Source organism: Cavia porcellus, unplaced genomic scaffold (genome assembly GCF_034190915.1).
Source record: "Cavia porcellus strain 051 isolate PalLab524CR breed Dunkin Hartley unplaced genomic scaffold, mCavPor4.1 scaffold_8, whole genome shotgun sequence".
NCBI classification, from domain to species: domain Eukaryota; kingdom Metazoa; phylum Chordata; class Mammalia; order Rodentia; family Caviidae; genus Cavia; species Cavia porcellus.
The window spans coordinates 44,759,230-44,776,854 of record NW_026947491.1 but is presented as its reverse complement, the minus strand read 5'-3'; the positions used below and the strand labels follow the sequence as shown (position 1 = coordinate 44,776,854).

The following is a 17,625-nucleotide window of genomic DNA, read 5'->3' as shown; positions in this document are numbered from 1 at the left end:
TTTTCAAAATTACCCTTCATGTCAGGTGTAGTGGCACATGCCTGTAACTCCAGCACTTGGGATGCTGAGACCAAAGGATCACTGCAAGTCTGAGACCAGTATAGACTACAAAATGAGCTCAAGGCCAACTTGAACTGCATAGTGAGACCCTGTCTCAAAAACTAGCACCCGGCTGCTGGGAGAAACCAGCACCTCTACCAGGCTAAATGCATACAGGGGGGTCTGGTGCCTAGTGAGTGTCCTGCCTCTGTGCCTGTATGGTGCACCTCCCCAGGCTGCCTGCCAAGTCTGCAGCTGCTATGTTGGTGGAATACAGGAGATGTACGTGTACATACAATATTGGATGGTCAGGCAGGGAGATCAGACAGCAAAGGGATTTGACGAGAACTGGCTTGGGGCTGGAGCTATATGGGTTTAAATTATGGTCAAGGCGTAGTCATGGCATACAAATGAACTTCACCTCAGGTAACTGTGACAACCATGGACTTGTAACTTAGCTGTCCAGTTAGCTTAACTTCATAGTTACAGGACAGCTGTGAAGATGAAATGACTTTTGCAGGGTAACTTTCAGATTTTACAGTTGGCCTTAAGTGAATGTTCACCTATGTTGAGGGGCAAGGGTGCAGAAGTGAAGGAAATATTTGATGCGTGGATATTAAATAAATGCCCAGGATTAAAATGAAAAAAAAGAAGAAGAAGAAACAAAAATTACCCCTTTTACTTTTACCTCCAAGTTCTTTAGTTTTCTTTTATGCTAAGAAGAGTCTACTGGGTCAACTCACCTTCCTTCACTGTCTTTACAGTAAGGACAGGTGCATGCTTCTCGCCGGGTCCTCCGACCAGCTTGGGGTTGTGGATCTGGGCTGTTCTCTCCTTCCTCTCCACCTGCTGTATCATCATGCATCCCATCACCACCTGCTCCATGGAGGCCCAGCTGAGCTCCATGATCACCTAAAATTAAAAGAAAAGGGGGTCAAAGTACAAAGTGGTAAAGTCCTGATGTACAGGCATCTCAGTGACATTTCTCTTTATCCTGTCTCTTTGGACACAGGATCTTACTATATAGATCAGGTTGGCCTCAAACTCCAAGGTCAAGTGACTCCTATCACAGCCTTAAAAGCAGCTGAGACTAAAGGTGCTGACCATTGTGCCTGGCTCTTTCCAGGCTCCAAAGCCATGTTCAAATAGTAACACTCATACCTGAAATCTCACACTGAAAATCTAAACAGCTAGTACACAAGCGAAGATCTAAAAAATCTCATTCAGTATTTACTGGAGGTGCAAGGGATAGAACCAAGGACCTCACACACTAGGCAATTAATTATGTGAGACACAACAAAAGTTATTCTCATAATTTTAAAAACGACTCTATAATAAATTTTTAACTTTTCACTTATTACATTACCACAAGTTATAAGCCCTGATAATACTGGCACATGGAAGGACCGAGGAAAACAGACACTTTAAAATATAGATGAAATAAATTCCCCCAACCTGCGTGTATGTGTATAGTGCTAGTGATGGAACCCAAGACCTTGCACATGCCAGCAAGCACTCTACCACTAAAAAAAATACCAGTGAACACAACTTTTTAAATTGTAGATATACATGTACTTTCAGTAAGCACTAGCCAGTAGATATATGCCTAACTATACAAAGACTGTAAGACAATTACATTTTCTGCAGTTGTATAACAAGAAAAAACAAAATATTCAAAGTGCTTCAAATTTCCTTAAAGAAAATAATTAAGTAAATTTCGACAAACTTTTCCAAAGGACTACTGAGCAGTGACTAAAAAGAATGAGACAGCAGGCTGGGGTGGACAGAGCTACAGGCCATTACAGAAACATGTCCAAAAATCCTTATTCATTATTCTCAACTATCTCCAGAGTAAAATACGATGGAAGTGACTGCAAATAAGACTTTAAAGCGGGACAAGCCACGCATGGTGGTACACTCCTGAAATCCTAACACTTGAGAGGCTCAAGCAGGAGGATCTTTGCAAATCTGAGACCAGCTTGAGCTACAAAGTGAGCCCAAGGCCAGCCTGAACCACACGGCAAGACTGTCTCAAAAAGACAAAAAAGTGAGCTGGGGATTTAGATCACTAGCATAAGCGCCTGCCTTCCAAGCACGCAGTCATGAGTTCGATCCCTGGTACCAATTAAAAAAAAAAAAAAAAAGACAAAAAAGAGAGAGTTTAAAGCTGGGTGCATGTGAGTAATCCCAGCACTTGGGAAGCTGAGGCAGGAGGATCATGAGTTCTAGTCTAGCCTGAAGGTACACAATGAGACCCAGTCTCCAAAAAAGTCTTTAAAGTATTAACTAATTAATTAGCTTATTTATCTTTGCAGTACTGAGAGCTAAACCCAAAGCTTTTATGTTGAACCACATACCTGGCCTTTTGTTTTATTTTATATTTTAGACAAGTCCTCACCATGTTGCTACATTGTCTACACTACCCTAGAACTCCCAAATCTCCTGCCTCAGCCTTGATAGCAGCACTGGTGAATCTATGTAATGTGTGCTTTAGCAGGCTATTTGTTATCTAGAAGGTTCGCTATAACAGAATTATAGGCTTGCACCACCATACATGGCCACTTTATTTTACTTTCTTTCTTTTTTTGGGGTGGGGGGGTAGGTACTGGGGATCAAATTCAAGACCTTGCACTTGCCATGCAGGTACTTATGCCACTGAGCTAAATCCCCGGCTTTACTATTATTTTTTCAGACAGGCTCTTGCTATATAGTTCAAGGCTCGTGTTAAACTCACTATGCAGCCCGGGTTGGCCTCAAACTTAATGTAATTCTCCTGCCTCAGCCTCGCTAGTGCTGGGATTAGAGGTGTGTAACACCATGCCCAATTCCAGCCACTTACTGTCTTGAGCTTTTCTAGACAGGATCTCCCTTTGAAGTGCAGGATGCCCTTGAATTTATTACGTGGCCAGGCTGACATCAAACTACTGGCAAACACGTGTTACCATGCCTGCTTTCCAGCCACTTTAAAGAATTCTAAACTAGAAACTACAAAATCTGAGAAAGTTCATAGGGCATATAGTATAGAAGGGAAACTTTCTGAAATGAATCAAAGCCATTCTGAAACCACACATATTTATAGTATTATAAATTCTGACATGAAAAAAAAGGCCTGAAGTCCAAGTTAATTCTGTACAGCTAGCTATCCTACCCAGGAAAAATTTTAATTTGGGACTATAGTCTTTTCAGAATGCTAGAAAGAAATTATTAAACTGAGATCCTATTACACCAGCTAATGGCATTTGCCTGTTTTCCTTTATAATACAGTGTTGAGGATTAAACCTGGTGCCTCACCAGAGCTAAGCACAAGCTTTATCAATTAGCTTTGCCCTAGCCACTTATTTGAATTTACTGGGCTAGCACTACTCAGAGGCTGAAGCAGGAGGATCACAAGTTCCAGACCAACCTGGACAACTAAGTTAGAACCTAACTCAAAATAAACTGTAAAAATAAGTAATGATGCTGCATATCTGTAATCCCAGCACTTGGGAGGCTGAGGCAGGAGAAGTGCCAAGAACCGAGGCCAACTTGGGCTACAAGTGAGTTTAAAGCCAGCCTGAACTACATAGCAAGACCCTGTCTCAAACAAAACAAAACCATGTAAAAAGCAGAGGGGGGGATGGGATCTAGCTTAGTGATATAGTACTTTCTAACACACAATGAAGCACTGTGTTTAATAACCAGCACTCTAGCAATCAAAAGAAAGAAAAAAAAGAAAGATGGGTAGATAGGTAGATTTGTGTAAATCACATTATAATTTCTTTTCTGGGCAAACTATTAAATACTACAAAGTTCATGGCCTGTGTTTTTAAAACTTTCAACTCTGTAATCTATTATATATACATAAATGGAAAAGAAAAGCTTCACAAACAGTATGTACTCTCACTATAACATATAGAATTTTAAATTTTTTATTATTTTTTGTGGTACTGAGGACCAAATCCAGGGACTATGAACTGAGTGGTACCCCAATCTCTTTTTTTTGAGACAGAATCTTACTGTGTAGTCCAGCTTGGCCTTGGACTCATGGCAATCCTTCTGTCTCAACTTTACAAGTGCTGGGATTACAAAAGTGTGCTTTTTTTGGTTTCTTAAAATAGGGTCTTGCTATGTAGTTCAGGCTGGCCTCCAACTGATGCCAATCCTCCTGCCTCAGCCTCCTGAGTATAGGCATGCATTACCATGTTCAACCTTTTATTCTTTTAAACAATAACTTTACTAACCTGATTTCCTAGTCCAAAGTCAATCAGAAATAGAAAATTAGAAAAGGAAGAGACTAGATGAATTATACTATTTCTTCTTCCATACCCAGTTTGGCACTGATGCACAGGAGCTTATTATGTACTCTGCCACAGAGCTGATTTTCAAGCCCTTTAATTTTTTTTCTTCTGTGATAAGTTCTCAGTAAATTGTCTATGCTGATTTCGGACCTTTGATCCTCCCACCTCAGCCTTTTGAGTATCTGAAATTACAGACATGTGCCACTGTGCTTGGCTGAAACTACTCTTAGTGACAGAGAAATAGACCACTGGGAGTACTAAAATGTAATGTCAAAAAATTCATCTTGGCCACACATGGTGGTGGTGCACACCTGTTAACCGGCACTTAGGAGGCTAAGGCACGAGGACTACTCACAGAGGATTGCTCAGGAGCCTGGGCTCACAGTGAATTCAAGGCCAACCTAAACTATCTAATGAGACCCTGTCTCAAAAAAATCAAACAAACAAATGCCAAATACTTCACTATTGTGAAATAAAATTAACACAGGAAAGAGAATAAATGCTTAATGATAATTAACAGTTTTTTAAAAAATCTTCTAGCGGGTTGGGGATTTAGCTCAGCAGCATAATAAGCACCTGCCTTGCAAGCAGGCAGTTGTGAGTTCGATCCCCGATACCGATAAAAAGGAAAAAGACAAAAAAAAAAAAAAAAAAAAAAAATCTGGGCGACGGATTTAGTTCATTGGCATAAGTACCTGCCTGGCAAGCACGACATCGTGAGTTCAATCCAGGGTACCAAAAAAAAATAAAAACAACCTTCCAACAATGAACAATGAGGAATTTTTTTTCTGAAAAATCATTTATTGAGTTAAAATTCACATCTGGCAAAATTTATCCATGAGGTAAGTTAGATTTGGAGTTATTTTGCTGTATAGGAGACAGCTGGCAATGTCAGAAGATATTTCTGATTATCACAAATTTGGTGACTACTGCCACTAAGCTTGTTTTGTTACTAGGGACTAAACACAAGGCTTCTGCACTATGGCACACACCTGTTACCCCAGCACTTGGAAGCTGAAGCCAGAAGACTGCAGTTTGAGACCAGCTGGTTTACAAAGTAAGCTCAAGGCCAGCATGAACTGTATAGTGAGATCCTGTCTCAAAAGACAAAAACAAAAACAAAAACAACTGGACTGGGGATTTAGCTCAGCGGCATAAGCACCTGTCTTGCAAGCAGGCGGTTGTGAGTTCGATCCCCGGTACCATTAAAACAAAACAAAACAAAAACAACCTTCTGAAATAACCTACATATCCTTTTTTTCTTTATTTTTATTTTGAGATGAGGTCTTACTAAGTCACTAAGTTGCCCAGGCTAGGTTGGAATTTATGATCCTCCTGCCCCATCCTACCATACTGCTAGGATTACAGATTTATGTCACCATGCCTGGCTAGGATAGATGTTTAAAGAAGAAAAACCAGGCTGGCCAGGTGTGGCAGAACATGCATGCGATCCCTTGAGAGCCTGAGAGACAAGGATCCCAAATTTGAGCTTAACCTGAGCAAACTACTGACTTAACCAAACTGTTTGAAAACTTAGAGGCCTGGAGGCCTGGGATTTCAGCTCAGTGACGTAAATGCCTCCTTGGCAAGCACAAGGTCATGTGTTTGATCCCCAAAAAAAGGGGGGAGGGGCTTGGAGCCACACATGGTGGTAAATACCTATAATCCCAGAACTTGGGAGGCTGAAACAGGACAATCTCACCCTGATTTTGAGGCCTACAACTACTACGTTCAAGGGCCACCTGAGCTAGAGCTAGAGTGAGAGCTGGTCTTTAAAAAAAAAAAAAAAGGGCTAACAGCCAGGTATATATAGTAGTGCATGCCTGTAAGCACAGCATTTAGGAGGCTAAGACAAGAGGATTGCTGTCAATTCAAGGCCAGTCTGGGCTACAAAGTGAATTCAAGGTCAATCTGAACTGCATAGTAAAACCCTATCTAAAAAAGACAAAAAAAAAAAAAAAAAAAAAAAAAAAAAACCAAAACAAAAAAAAAAAAAAAACACCAAGAAATTTGCAGATGTAGCTCAGTGCAAAGGCCCTGGGTACAATCCATAGTACTGAAGAAAAGAAAAGACAAGACAAGACTAGGCTTTTCCTCCTTTATTCAAACTTCATTCCCCCAATCTTTATCTTGTCTAAAATGAGGGTATAATGTATAATGACCAGAAATGAAGCAGCTCTTCTTGCAAGCATGACACTGTTGTACATTAAAAATAAAATTACAAGAGGTCAGTGATTCTACATTAAGCTGCTATTATCAACTCTGAATTGACTAATATCTTAACGTCATGTAAAACAATAAACTTTCAGCAAGTATACTAAGTTTTATGATACATGCTGCTAAATAGATTCCCTAGCTATGCAAAAAAGAAAAAAAGTTTATTTATTTTTTTTACCAAGCACTGAATATTGCACCACTCATGACCTGAGGTATATTAGGCAAGAGCTCCTGCCACTGAACTAAATCCTTAACCCTTCTTAAAACCGTTATCATTAGGCCAGATGTGGTGGCACATGCACTTGGGAGACTAAGGTAGGAGGCCAGCATGGGCAACACAGTGAGTTCAAGGCCAGCCTGAACTACATAGTGAGAGCCTGTCTCAAAAAAATAAATAAATAATTAAGTTTTTATTTTCAAACTGTGATGGTACATACCTGTAAGCCTTGTAATCCCAGCACTCAGGAGGCAGAGGGAGGCAGATCTCCAAGATTTCAAGGCCTTCCTGGGGGCTATGTAGTATGTTCAAGACCAGCCTGAGATCTTACTTTGAAAAAAAAAATTTGTTTTTGCTGGGGATTTAGCTCAGAGGCATATGCATCTGGCTGGCAAGCATGAGGTCATGAGTTTGATCCCCAGTACCAGAAAAAAAATTTTTTTTATTTTAATTTTCAGACCGATTATCATTGAGTTGCCCAGGCTGGCCTCAAATTTATAATCTCCTTTACTTCAGCCTCCCAAGTAGCTGCAGTTACAGTTGTGTGCCAATAAGCCCAGCTAGACTGTTTTTCTTAAGTAAGTTATTACAATACTGGGTCTATCAAATGCTCCTGAGCACTCTACATCTCAGTGTGTCCTACCAGTTGCTATCTATATGTTAAATAGTTAAGACCTTTCATTTTCTTTGTTCAAATGCCAAAATTATGCTACAAGTAGGTACGGATCTCAAAAACATTTTGAGATAATTTTTAAACCACATGAAAAAATAAAATAAAATATACCACACAAGACCAGGTAATAGAGATCAAAGACTGATTTCCTTCTGTTCTACAAGTCAAGGCTTTGTCATTCATCCATAATTTGTGCTATATTAAAAAAAAAAAATCTGTGTAGCCGGGAATACAGTTTAGCGGCACAAGCACCTGCACGGCAAGGGTGAGGTCATGAGTTCAATCCCTGGGGTACAATCCAGGTATAAAAATCCTGGCATAAAAAAAAAAAATGTAAACTGGGCACAGCCCAGTGGCATATGTCTATAACCCCAGCAACTCAGCAAACTGAGACAAGAGGATTGCTGGGCGACTAACCTGGGTTACAGAGTAAGTTTAAGGCCAGCCTGAACAGCACATGAAAACTGTCTCCAAGAAAGAAAGAAACAAAAAATATAACTCAATTCTAAACATTTTCTTTTGATGGTGCTGGGGATAAAACTTGTAACTGAATTATTGCCAAGTGCCAAAGTGTTTGCCTAGCATTACTGGACACTTTGGGTACAATCTCTGATACCAGAAAGAAAAAAAAAATCTACTGAATTCACAGCCTAAATGTAACCAAGAAAAATGTAAACATATATCCAATCAAAAACTTGTACACAGTACATGGCGGCATGCATGTGTAATCTCAGCTAGTCAGGAAGCTGAAGCAGAAAGATCTAAAAACCAGGCAAGCCTGGACAACATGGAAAGACCTAGTCTCAAAAGCAAAAAGCAAAAAAAAGAGAAAAAAAAAAAAAAAAAAGAAACAAACAACTATGCCTTAATATTATGTGTAGTAGCCAAACAGTAGAAATAACATAGGCAACAGGCAAGTGCAAGGTCCAGGGTTTGATTCCCTGTACAAAAAACAAAACAAAACAAAAAAGACAACCCTATTAGACAAAGAATATGTGGTATATTCAACACAACAGAGTTTATGCAATGGAAAAGAATAGAGTACTGATACATGCTACAGCTTGGAGGGGCTGTAAAACATGCTAAATGATAGCCAGTTAATCAAATAATATATGATTCTACTTTAGGAAATATGTAGAACTTAGACATTTATAAATGTGGAAACTAGATTAGTGGTTGCCTTGGGCTTGAGGTGACCATCATGGAAATGAATGCTAATGGAAATGGAGTATTTAGAGGGTGATAAAAATGTTCTTCCACTGTGACAGTGGTAGCCTAATTCTGAGAATATACTAACAATAAATGAAATATACATTTTAGTTGGATGAATCACACAATATATAAATTATAGCTCAATAAAGTTATTTCGAAGAAAGAAACTAGATAGTATGCAGGCAGATGCCCATAATCAATCCCATACCATCTGAGACAGCAGATTGCCAAATTCAAGCCTAAACTGGGCAACTTAGAGACTGACAAAATTAAAAAAGGACTAGGGGCTGGGGATTTAGCTCAGCGGCATAAGTGTCTGCCTTGCAAACGCATGGCCGTGAGTTCGATCCTTAGTGCCACCAAAACAAAAAAAGTATTCTATAAAAAAAAAAAAAGGACTAGGGATGTAGCATAGTGCAAGGGCCCTGGGTTCAATCCGAAACAGTGAAGGAGGAAAAATCCTGGAAAAATAAAGTTCAGTTTCCTGTTTCAAAAAAAAAAAAAAAAAAAAAAAAAAAAAAAAAAATTAGCATTTAGGGCATTGTGGTGCATGCCTGTAGTCCCAGTGCTTAGGAGATTGAGGCAGGAGGATGATCGCTCAAGTTTAAGGTCAGCCTGGGCTACAGTGAGACTCTGTCTCCAAAACAACCCCATAAAATAAATAAGGGCTGGGAATCATGTACTTCATAGGAGAGGTTTTTTAGAACTGCCTATATCGATAGCATATGATGGGGGATGGGCGAGAAGGAGGGGAAGGATCAGAAATTAAAAAGACTAGTTTCTTTAAATGATAAAATTGGCATTTAGGCCAGGGATTTAGGTCAGCGATGTAAGTGCCCACCTTGCAAGTACATGGCCCTGAGTTCCATCCCCGGTACCAAAAAAAAAAAAAAAAAAAAAAAAAAAAAAAAAAATGGCATCTAGGATGGGGATGTAGTTTAGTGGTAGAGAGCACTTGCCTAGTAAGTACAAAACTCTAGGTTCAATCACCAGCACCACAAAAAATTCAAAAGATTGTTATCTAGATTTTCTTTTATATTAATAACAAAAATGCAAGGGGAGGGAGTTAAACAAATAAAATTTATCAAATTTTTAGAAAGCATTCCAGTGTTATATGACTTGGAGGCAGAAGGAGCAGGGATTTAACCCAGTCTTTTGTTTTGGTTTTGTTTTTTGACACTCGGAGTCTCGTTATATAGTGCAGACTAGTCTTACTGAACTCACTATGTACTATGCAACCCAGGCTGGCCTCAACCTCAGTGATCCTCCTGCCTCAGCCTCCTGAGTGCTGGGATTACAAACTTAAGCCACCATGACTAAATTTGAACACTGTTCTTCACACTGAGTTATATCCCCAAATCTTTTCAGTTTGAGACAGTGTTGTGGTTCTCTAGACTGGGCTGGAACACATAACCTTTCTGCCTCAACCCCTCAAAGTGCTAGAATCACTGATTTGTGCCACCATGCCTGGCTAAACTTTTAAAATTCATCAAAGGAAGGTGGGCATGGTGGTGGACACCTGTTATCTCAGCACTTGGGAGGCTGAGGTTAGGAAGACTGTTACAAGTTTGGGACCAACCTGGGCTACACAATGAGTTCAAGGCCAGCCTGAACTATATAATGACACCTTGTCTCAAAAAAGACAAAAAAAAAAAAGGGAGGGCAGGGAGAGTGCACAAGAAAAAAACCATCAAGGTAAAGGAATATAGCTCAGTAATAAAAGTTTGCGTTTGGCAGGTCTGAGGTCTTGGGTTTAAACCATAGCATAACACTATTAAGAAATCACAAAACAGAGGCTGGGGGTTTCGCTCAGCAGCATAAGCGCCTGCCTTGCAAGCGCGTGGTCGTGAGTTTGATCCCTGGTATCGATTAAAAAAAAAAAAAAAAAATCACAAAACAAATTCATTTCACACATAAAAATGAAAGGCTTCTGTATTCAAAAAAGCAACAGCTAGGGGCTGGGGATTTAGCTCAGCGGCATAAGTGCCTACCTTGCAAGCAGACCGTCGTGAGTTTGATCCCTGGTACCGACAAAAACAAAAAAGGCAAAAAAAAAAAAAAAAAAAAAGCAACAGCTAGAAGTATAGCTCATTGGCAGATTACCTGCCTTACCTATGCGAAGTCCTGGGTTCAATCACTGTGCCACAAAATAAAAGTGGGAAGGGGGAAGTATGAAAAAAGCAAGTAAGTTATTGCTGGTCTTGAACTCACTACATAGCCCAGGCTGGATTCAAACTAGAAACAGTCTCACACAAGCCAAAATAAAATAACAACGCCACAGCAAGCTAATTTGGCTCTTTTTTTTTTTTTTTTTTTTTTTTTGGGGTATGAGGGATTGAACTCATGACCTTGCATTTGCCAAGCAGGCACTTATGCCACTGATCTAAACCCCCGGCTTTTTTTCATCATTTTAAAAAATGTCAAAAAATATACCCAGACAAGTTTTTCATATTAGTAATTCCACACCAGGATATAACCCAATGGCTACAATTTATAAACCAGAGGAACATCATCATTCAACCCCACTAGTAAACAAATACACAGAAACTTAAACTTTGAGAAAAGGTTAGGATCCATAAAAATGTTTATCAATAAATAATAGCAGCAATAATGTACAAGAAAATATAAACAATAAGAAAATTGCTGGGGCTGGGGATTTAGCTCAGCGACATAAGTGCCTGCCTTGCAAGCAGACAGTCATGAGTTCGATCCGGTACCGGTAAAAACGAAAAAGACAAAAAGTAAAAAAAAAAAAAGAAAAAGAAAATTGCTGGGTAACTTGATAAAATATTAGGTAGGCAATGAAATATACGGTAAATGAAGTATAACAACTTATGGATTTTCTTTTTTTTTTTTTTTTTTTAATCTTTTTGAGACAGGGTTTTACTATGAGTTCAGGCTGGTCTTAAATTCACTTTGTAGCCCAGGCAGGGATAGAACTTGCAGCATCCTCCTGCCTCAGTCTCCCAAATGCTGGGATTATAGGTATGCTTCACCATGCTCATAATCTCAGTACTCCAGAGGCTGAGACAGGAGAATCGCCATGAGTTCAAGACTAGCCTGTGCTACAAAGTGAGTTCAAGGCCAGCCTGAACTGTACGGTGAGACTCTGTCTCAGATAAAACAAAACAAAAAAACTTGTACTAAAAACAAATGAAGGCAACAAACTACAAGCATACTAAGAATTAAGTTGTGGGTTTTTTTTAAATTTAAATCTATGCTTAGAATAAAGTAAGATACACATTAAAATTTAAACAAAGCAGAAAAAAAACACACCACTGAGATAGTGAGTATAGTTTTTTCACTCCCTTTTTTATATCCCATGTTTTGTATACTGTAGCTACATAAATTTTCTCATTAAAAATATCTTCATAGTGCCACGCATGGGCCACTGGGGGGACAGCCAGATGCCAACCTTTTCCTGAGCCACTGACATTTGCATACTGCAAGGGAAGGGAACAAGAAGTCACCAAGAAGCATACTTTCCCTGCATATCAGCACCATGCTCAGACCACTGGGGGGACAGCAGGATGCTGGCTCCTTCTGATATACAGGTTGAGAAACAAGAACCAACACCTTCCACCTCCATCCCACCCCACCCCACCATAAGCAACCGGCTGATCCAGAGAAACATAGGCTGCAATGATAGCTATTGAGGTAAAATACAATTTAATACTTGTAGTGTTTAGTGTTTCACTGACTTTGCAGGCCTAAAGCAGTAGTCTGATCATCTATTTAGAGGATAACAATACATATAGCATCTATGGGGGGATCTCCTTCTGAAGGTGCTGGCCACTGTTAATTCCCTCTAATCTTGTTCTGAAGTCTTATATCATTTTCACTGCTTTACTGTGTTGTGTTTTATTACATTTTGTTTTGTTCACTTTTATTATATCTGATGACATGGGTAGCTATATCAAAGATGACAAAATATATTACGGTAGCCATTTTGGGTTTACTGTTATCTTGTTTTGAAGTCCTTCATTGCATTCATTGTTTTGTTTTTATTGGTTCTATTCTGTTCTGCTTTGTTTGACTTTTACTATGTTTTAAAGTATCTGCAGCTATTTTGAAGACAAGAGGCATTATGGTAACCATTGTTGATTTCCTATTGTTTTGAAGTCCTGTTTCACTTACACTGATTTGTTTTGATTGGCTTTATTTTGTTTATTTTGCTTTGTTTTATTCTCTTTAAAACTGAATAAAATAAAATAAACCAAACATTTTCATATCCTGGTTTGGTGGTGCACGCCTGTAACCAAAAGACTCAAGAGGCAGAGGCAAGGGGCCTGGGAGCACAGTGGAACAAGCGCCTGCCTTGTAAGTGCGCAGTAGTGAGTTTGATCCCTGGTACCAAAAAAAAAAAAGAGAGAGACAGAGGCAAGAGTTCAAGGCTAGTCTAACTACAAAGCAAGACTCTGCCTCAAAAAAAGACCACAAAAAATAAAATAAAGCAGTCCAGTTTTCCTGAAGTAAAAAGGCAATCAGCACAATAATGACAAACCCTCACACCAGTAGGTGTCACTGTAAGGAAGTGAGAGGAGTTTTGAAACACCACCAACCCAGGCAAGTGTTTTAAAAAAGGAAAAAATATATGAATTTATTCTTTCTTTCTTTTTTGGTACTGGGGATTGAACATATGACCTCGCGCTTGCCAGACAGATGCTTATGCCGGTAAGTTAAATCCCCAGCCCAAGAATATACAAATTTAAACAATACTACAGGGGATATCCCTTCATCAAAACTAATTTTTTATCAGCTTTGTTAACCTTTCCTTACTAAATACTCTAGTTTTGTTAGTCATCATAAACCTAAAGACAGAACCAGGAATTTAGCTCAGCAGAGTAAGAGCCTGCTTGGCAAACACAAGGTTGTGAGTTGAATCCCCAGTACCAAAAATAAATAAATAAATAATACAGATTGTTGTAAAAAGCATGTAAATATATTGCATATACATACCAGAGAAAAATTTGGGAGAGGGGTATAAAAGTTAAAGAGAAAGGGCTGGGGATTTAGCTCAGTGGCATAAGTGCCTACTTGGCAAGCACAAGGTTGATCCCTGGTTCCACAAAAAAAAAAAAAAGTTAAGAGAAAACAGTCACTTTGGTTTAGTAAGGATGGTAATATAACAGAAATGGGAAAGTAGGACTGGGGATTTAGCTTAGTGGCATAACAATACTAAAATTGGAATGATACAGAGAAGATTAGCATGGCCCCTAGCTAGGGTTTTAGCTCAGTGGCATAAGCACCTGCCTTACAAGTGTGCTGTGGTGAGTTTGATCCCTGGTTACTGATATTAAAAAAAAAAAAAAAATTAAAAAGATTAGCACAGCCCCTGTGCAAGGATGACATGCAAAGTCAATGGTAGAATTTTGAGGGAGATTAGTGGCAATGGGTTTTTTACCATAATAAAATTTTTAAGCACCATATTTTTCTATCATACCTCATTTTTATGTATCTATGAATGTATATCACTACGAGAAGATGAACAATCAGAATATGCATCTTCATTCTATGAATAACAGAAGTGAAGAAATTCTGTTGAGCATGGTAGTGCACACCTGTAATTCCAGCACTGAGGAAGCTGAGGCAGGACAGTTGCAAATTCCTGGCTTCCATTGTGAGTTAAAGAGTAGCCTGGACTATATATGGACAACAGATGTTGCTTATTTGTCCTCTGCTTTTTAGCAGAAGACAGAGACAGAGACAAAAAATTCCAAGATCACTAAATTCAGTTTTGACTTAAATTTTTAACTTTTCATTTTGCACTAGCAGATTACAACAGGGATATGGCTCAAAGGCATAGTGCCTCCTGCCTGATAAGCGAGGTCCTGGGTTTGACTCCCAGTATCTTCCCCCAAAAAAGAGATTAAAGCAAACAAGTGTATACAAATACAAGCAAGTCATTATTTGACAAGATCACATAGTTTAGAGGCATATGCCTATAATATCAGAAGGCTGAGGCAGGAGATTTATAAATTTGAGACCTGTGTGGAACATAGTAAGATCCTGTCTGAAAACAAACAAAAAGAACTACGTGTGGTAGTCCATGCCTATAAACCCAGCACTCAGGAGGCTGAGCCAGGAGGATCAACCAAAATTTGAAGCCAGCCTGGGCTACTGAGTGAGACCGTGTCTCAAAACAAAACAAACTAACAAAAAACACAGAACAACAACAATAAAAACCATATAGTTCAGTAGCAATGAATGAAGAAGAGTATCTGTAGGGCAAGTTCTGAGGCTGCAGCTTTATGAGAGTACTTGCATAAATTCAGAAGGGTTCAATTCCCAAACAACAACAAAAATTAGGGAGGGCAGATATTTTGGGGGCTTTACTAGTATTTCTAATGTTTTAACTCTAACATGAGTAAAAAAAAGTGTCTACTGTGCTGGATACTGTGGCTCATTTCTATAACCCCAGCACTTGAAAGGTTGAGGCATAAGGATTAGGGAAAGTTTGAGACCAACCAAAAAAAAAAATTATGTTACCCTTGATAATTTTAACTTTTTTTTTGAGGTACTGGAGACTGAACCCAGGTCTTTACGTTAAGCCACATTGCAGCCTTTCCTACATTTTGAGATGGGGTTTTACTAAATTACCAAGACTAGGCTCAAATTTGAGCTCCTCCTGCCTCAATTTTCCACAGTGCTCAGATTTTAAGTGTAAGGGGCTGGGGATTTAGCTCAGCGGCATAAGCGCCTGCCTTGCAAACAGGCGGTCGTGAGTTCGATCCCCGGTACCGATAAAAAAGAAAAAGACAAAAAAAAAAAAATAAAAAATAAAAAAATACTGTAAACTCCCAAGACGACAGAAAAATAATTTATTAAAAAACTAATGCTGGGTGTGGTGTTGCATGTCTGTAATTCCAGCACCTAGAGGTTGAGGCAGGAGTATTACTGCCAGCTCAAGGCCAGCCTGGGCTACAAAAATAAGTTCAAAGCTAGCCTGCAATACACTACATAGGGAGACCCTATCTCAAAAAAAACAAACACCTGAGAAATTAGATTACCAATGATGGGGTGTCAACAAAATGTTCAATAAAAAAATTTGCTAGCAAAGGGACTGAACAGAAAATGGCATACATGGTAATATGCTAACAATAACACTTCAGTCAAAAGCAAATGTATATACAATGGTATAAGTGATGCAAGCATATATATACATACCATCTAGGTTTGCGTAAATACACTATGATGAAACTCTCTAATGACACATTTCTCAGAATGTACTTCATCTCTAAATGACATATAACTTACTCTGCACCTAGTTTACAAACAGGCCACTGAGAAAAAAAGAAATGGAAACCCACAGTTAATCTTAAAATCATCTACTGTCAATAGTCATTCTTACCAGAATAAAAAGACCTCTAGAAAAACAAAGCATGTTAATTGAAGCTTACTTCCTCCCATAGTGTGGTGGCCACATAGTGTGGTGGCTTAATAACAATACCAAAGAACAAGGAAAGTACAGGGTGGTAAAGAATATAAAGGATTTTTCTATAACTTGGCAGGGCAGTCTCAGGGTCCCATATCCTTTTAATATGAGCAAGAACTTAAAGGAATAGAACTTTCACTGATGAATGGGTATCAGTGTGTTGTACACATACTATATGCCCTTATGCACCTCAACCCTAATAATCTCATAGAGGTGAACAGTAATATTAGCCCTCTTTTACAGACTTAAAGCAAAAACGCTTTAGTTTTCATATGATGTGATAAACTTCTTCACCTAAATCACACAGCTAGGAAGAAGAAAAGCTACGATTTTGGAACCTATTGGATCTGCCTACAAATTCCATGTTCTTGCTCCCCTCCCCACATATTAAACAACCAACCAAAATAAGCTTTTTCTTTCACAAAGGATTTCCATTAATTACTACTAGTTTCAGAGCTGGATTTACTTTACTTTTTCATTCCATCATATTAAGGATTATACTGTACTGAGTTAAACCAATTAACCATGTTAAATGGGACCTAATACATTTATCCAAGAGTGGATTATATAAAGAAAGAAAAATGTATTTTGGGTTTAAAATCACACAGCCAGTCATGGAAGTACACACTTATAATCGAAGCACTTGGGAGGCTGAGGCATGAGGATAATCCCCAGCCTGGGCTACCCAGTGAACTTAAGACTGGTCTGAACTACATGGTAAGACCCTGTCTCAAACAAACATCAAACACTCATCTGCAACTTTAAGAGAGTAGTACTAAGCAAGTAGGAAAATTCATTCCTACTAATTTCCCATCAAAGTTTTACAATGCACTTTCAAAAAAACCACTTAATTTTTCCTCAGTGAAATTAAAAAATAGGGGAGTAGTGCTCTTTAACAAGTTCCTAAATTTATTCATAATATCAGTATCACGTAAGTAAGAACAAAAATGGAGGGTAGGTGAAAACAGGAGAGTAAACAAAAACAGGAGGGTTGGGGATTTAGCTCTGTGGTATAATGCCTATTTTGCAAGCAAGTAGTCATGAGTTCTATCCCCAGTACTAAAAAAAAAAAAAACAGGAGACAAGACACAATACCATTCACTTATAAACTGAACCATTCATGTGCAGTATTATAATTTCATTATTAGTCATAAAATTTTAGCAATCAGCTCTGTGGGCCTTATTAGGGCTTCTGAACAACCTAAACTAGAAAAGCTTCTAAACTTGACTTCTAAATCAAACAGAGAACTAGATTTTTCCATGCATACCCTTTAAACTTTTATTAAAATAAAATAAAAAGGCTGGGATATAGATAGCTCAGTGTGAATGTCCAGGGTTCAATTCCCAATACTACCAAAACAAAAGAAAAAACCATGACAGAACCACAGAAACTTGGTAACTTGGGACTTCCAAAGTTAGGAGCTTTTTTAATTCCTTGTTTTTTGTTTTAAGTCAGGTCCCCACCATGCAGTTTAGGCAGGCCTTCAATTCACTATGTCGCCCTCAAATTTATGGTGACCATCTCACCTCAGCTTTCTGGAGCGCTGAGACTACA

The 17,625-nt window shown here is 38.7% G+C and overlaps 1 protein-coding gene and 1 pseudogene across 2 annotated transcripts in view; one reads left to right on the top strand and one right to left on the bottom strand.

The window, feature by feature from the left end:
• Sp1 (Sp1 transcription factor) overlaps nt 1-17,625 on the bottom strand; it is a 46,448-nt gene that overhangs the window by 16,264 nt on the left and 12,559 nt on the right. For both annotated transcript variants that reach the window (XM_003476026.5, XM_013159315.3), the window contains one exon: nt 783-951. In XM_003476026.5, coding sequence (XP_003476074.2) covers nt 783-951 — 169 coding nt within the window. The remainder of the gene's footprint in view (nt 1-782; nt 952-17,625) is intronic.
• LOC111753373 (U6 spliceosomal RNA) lies at nt 13,792-13,853 on the top strand (annotated as a pseudogene).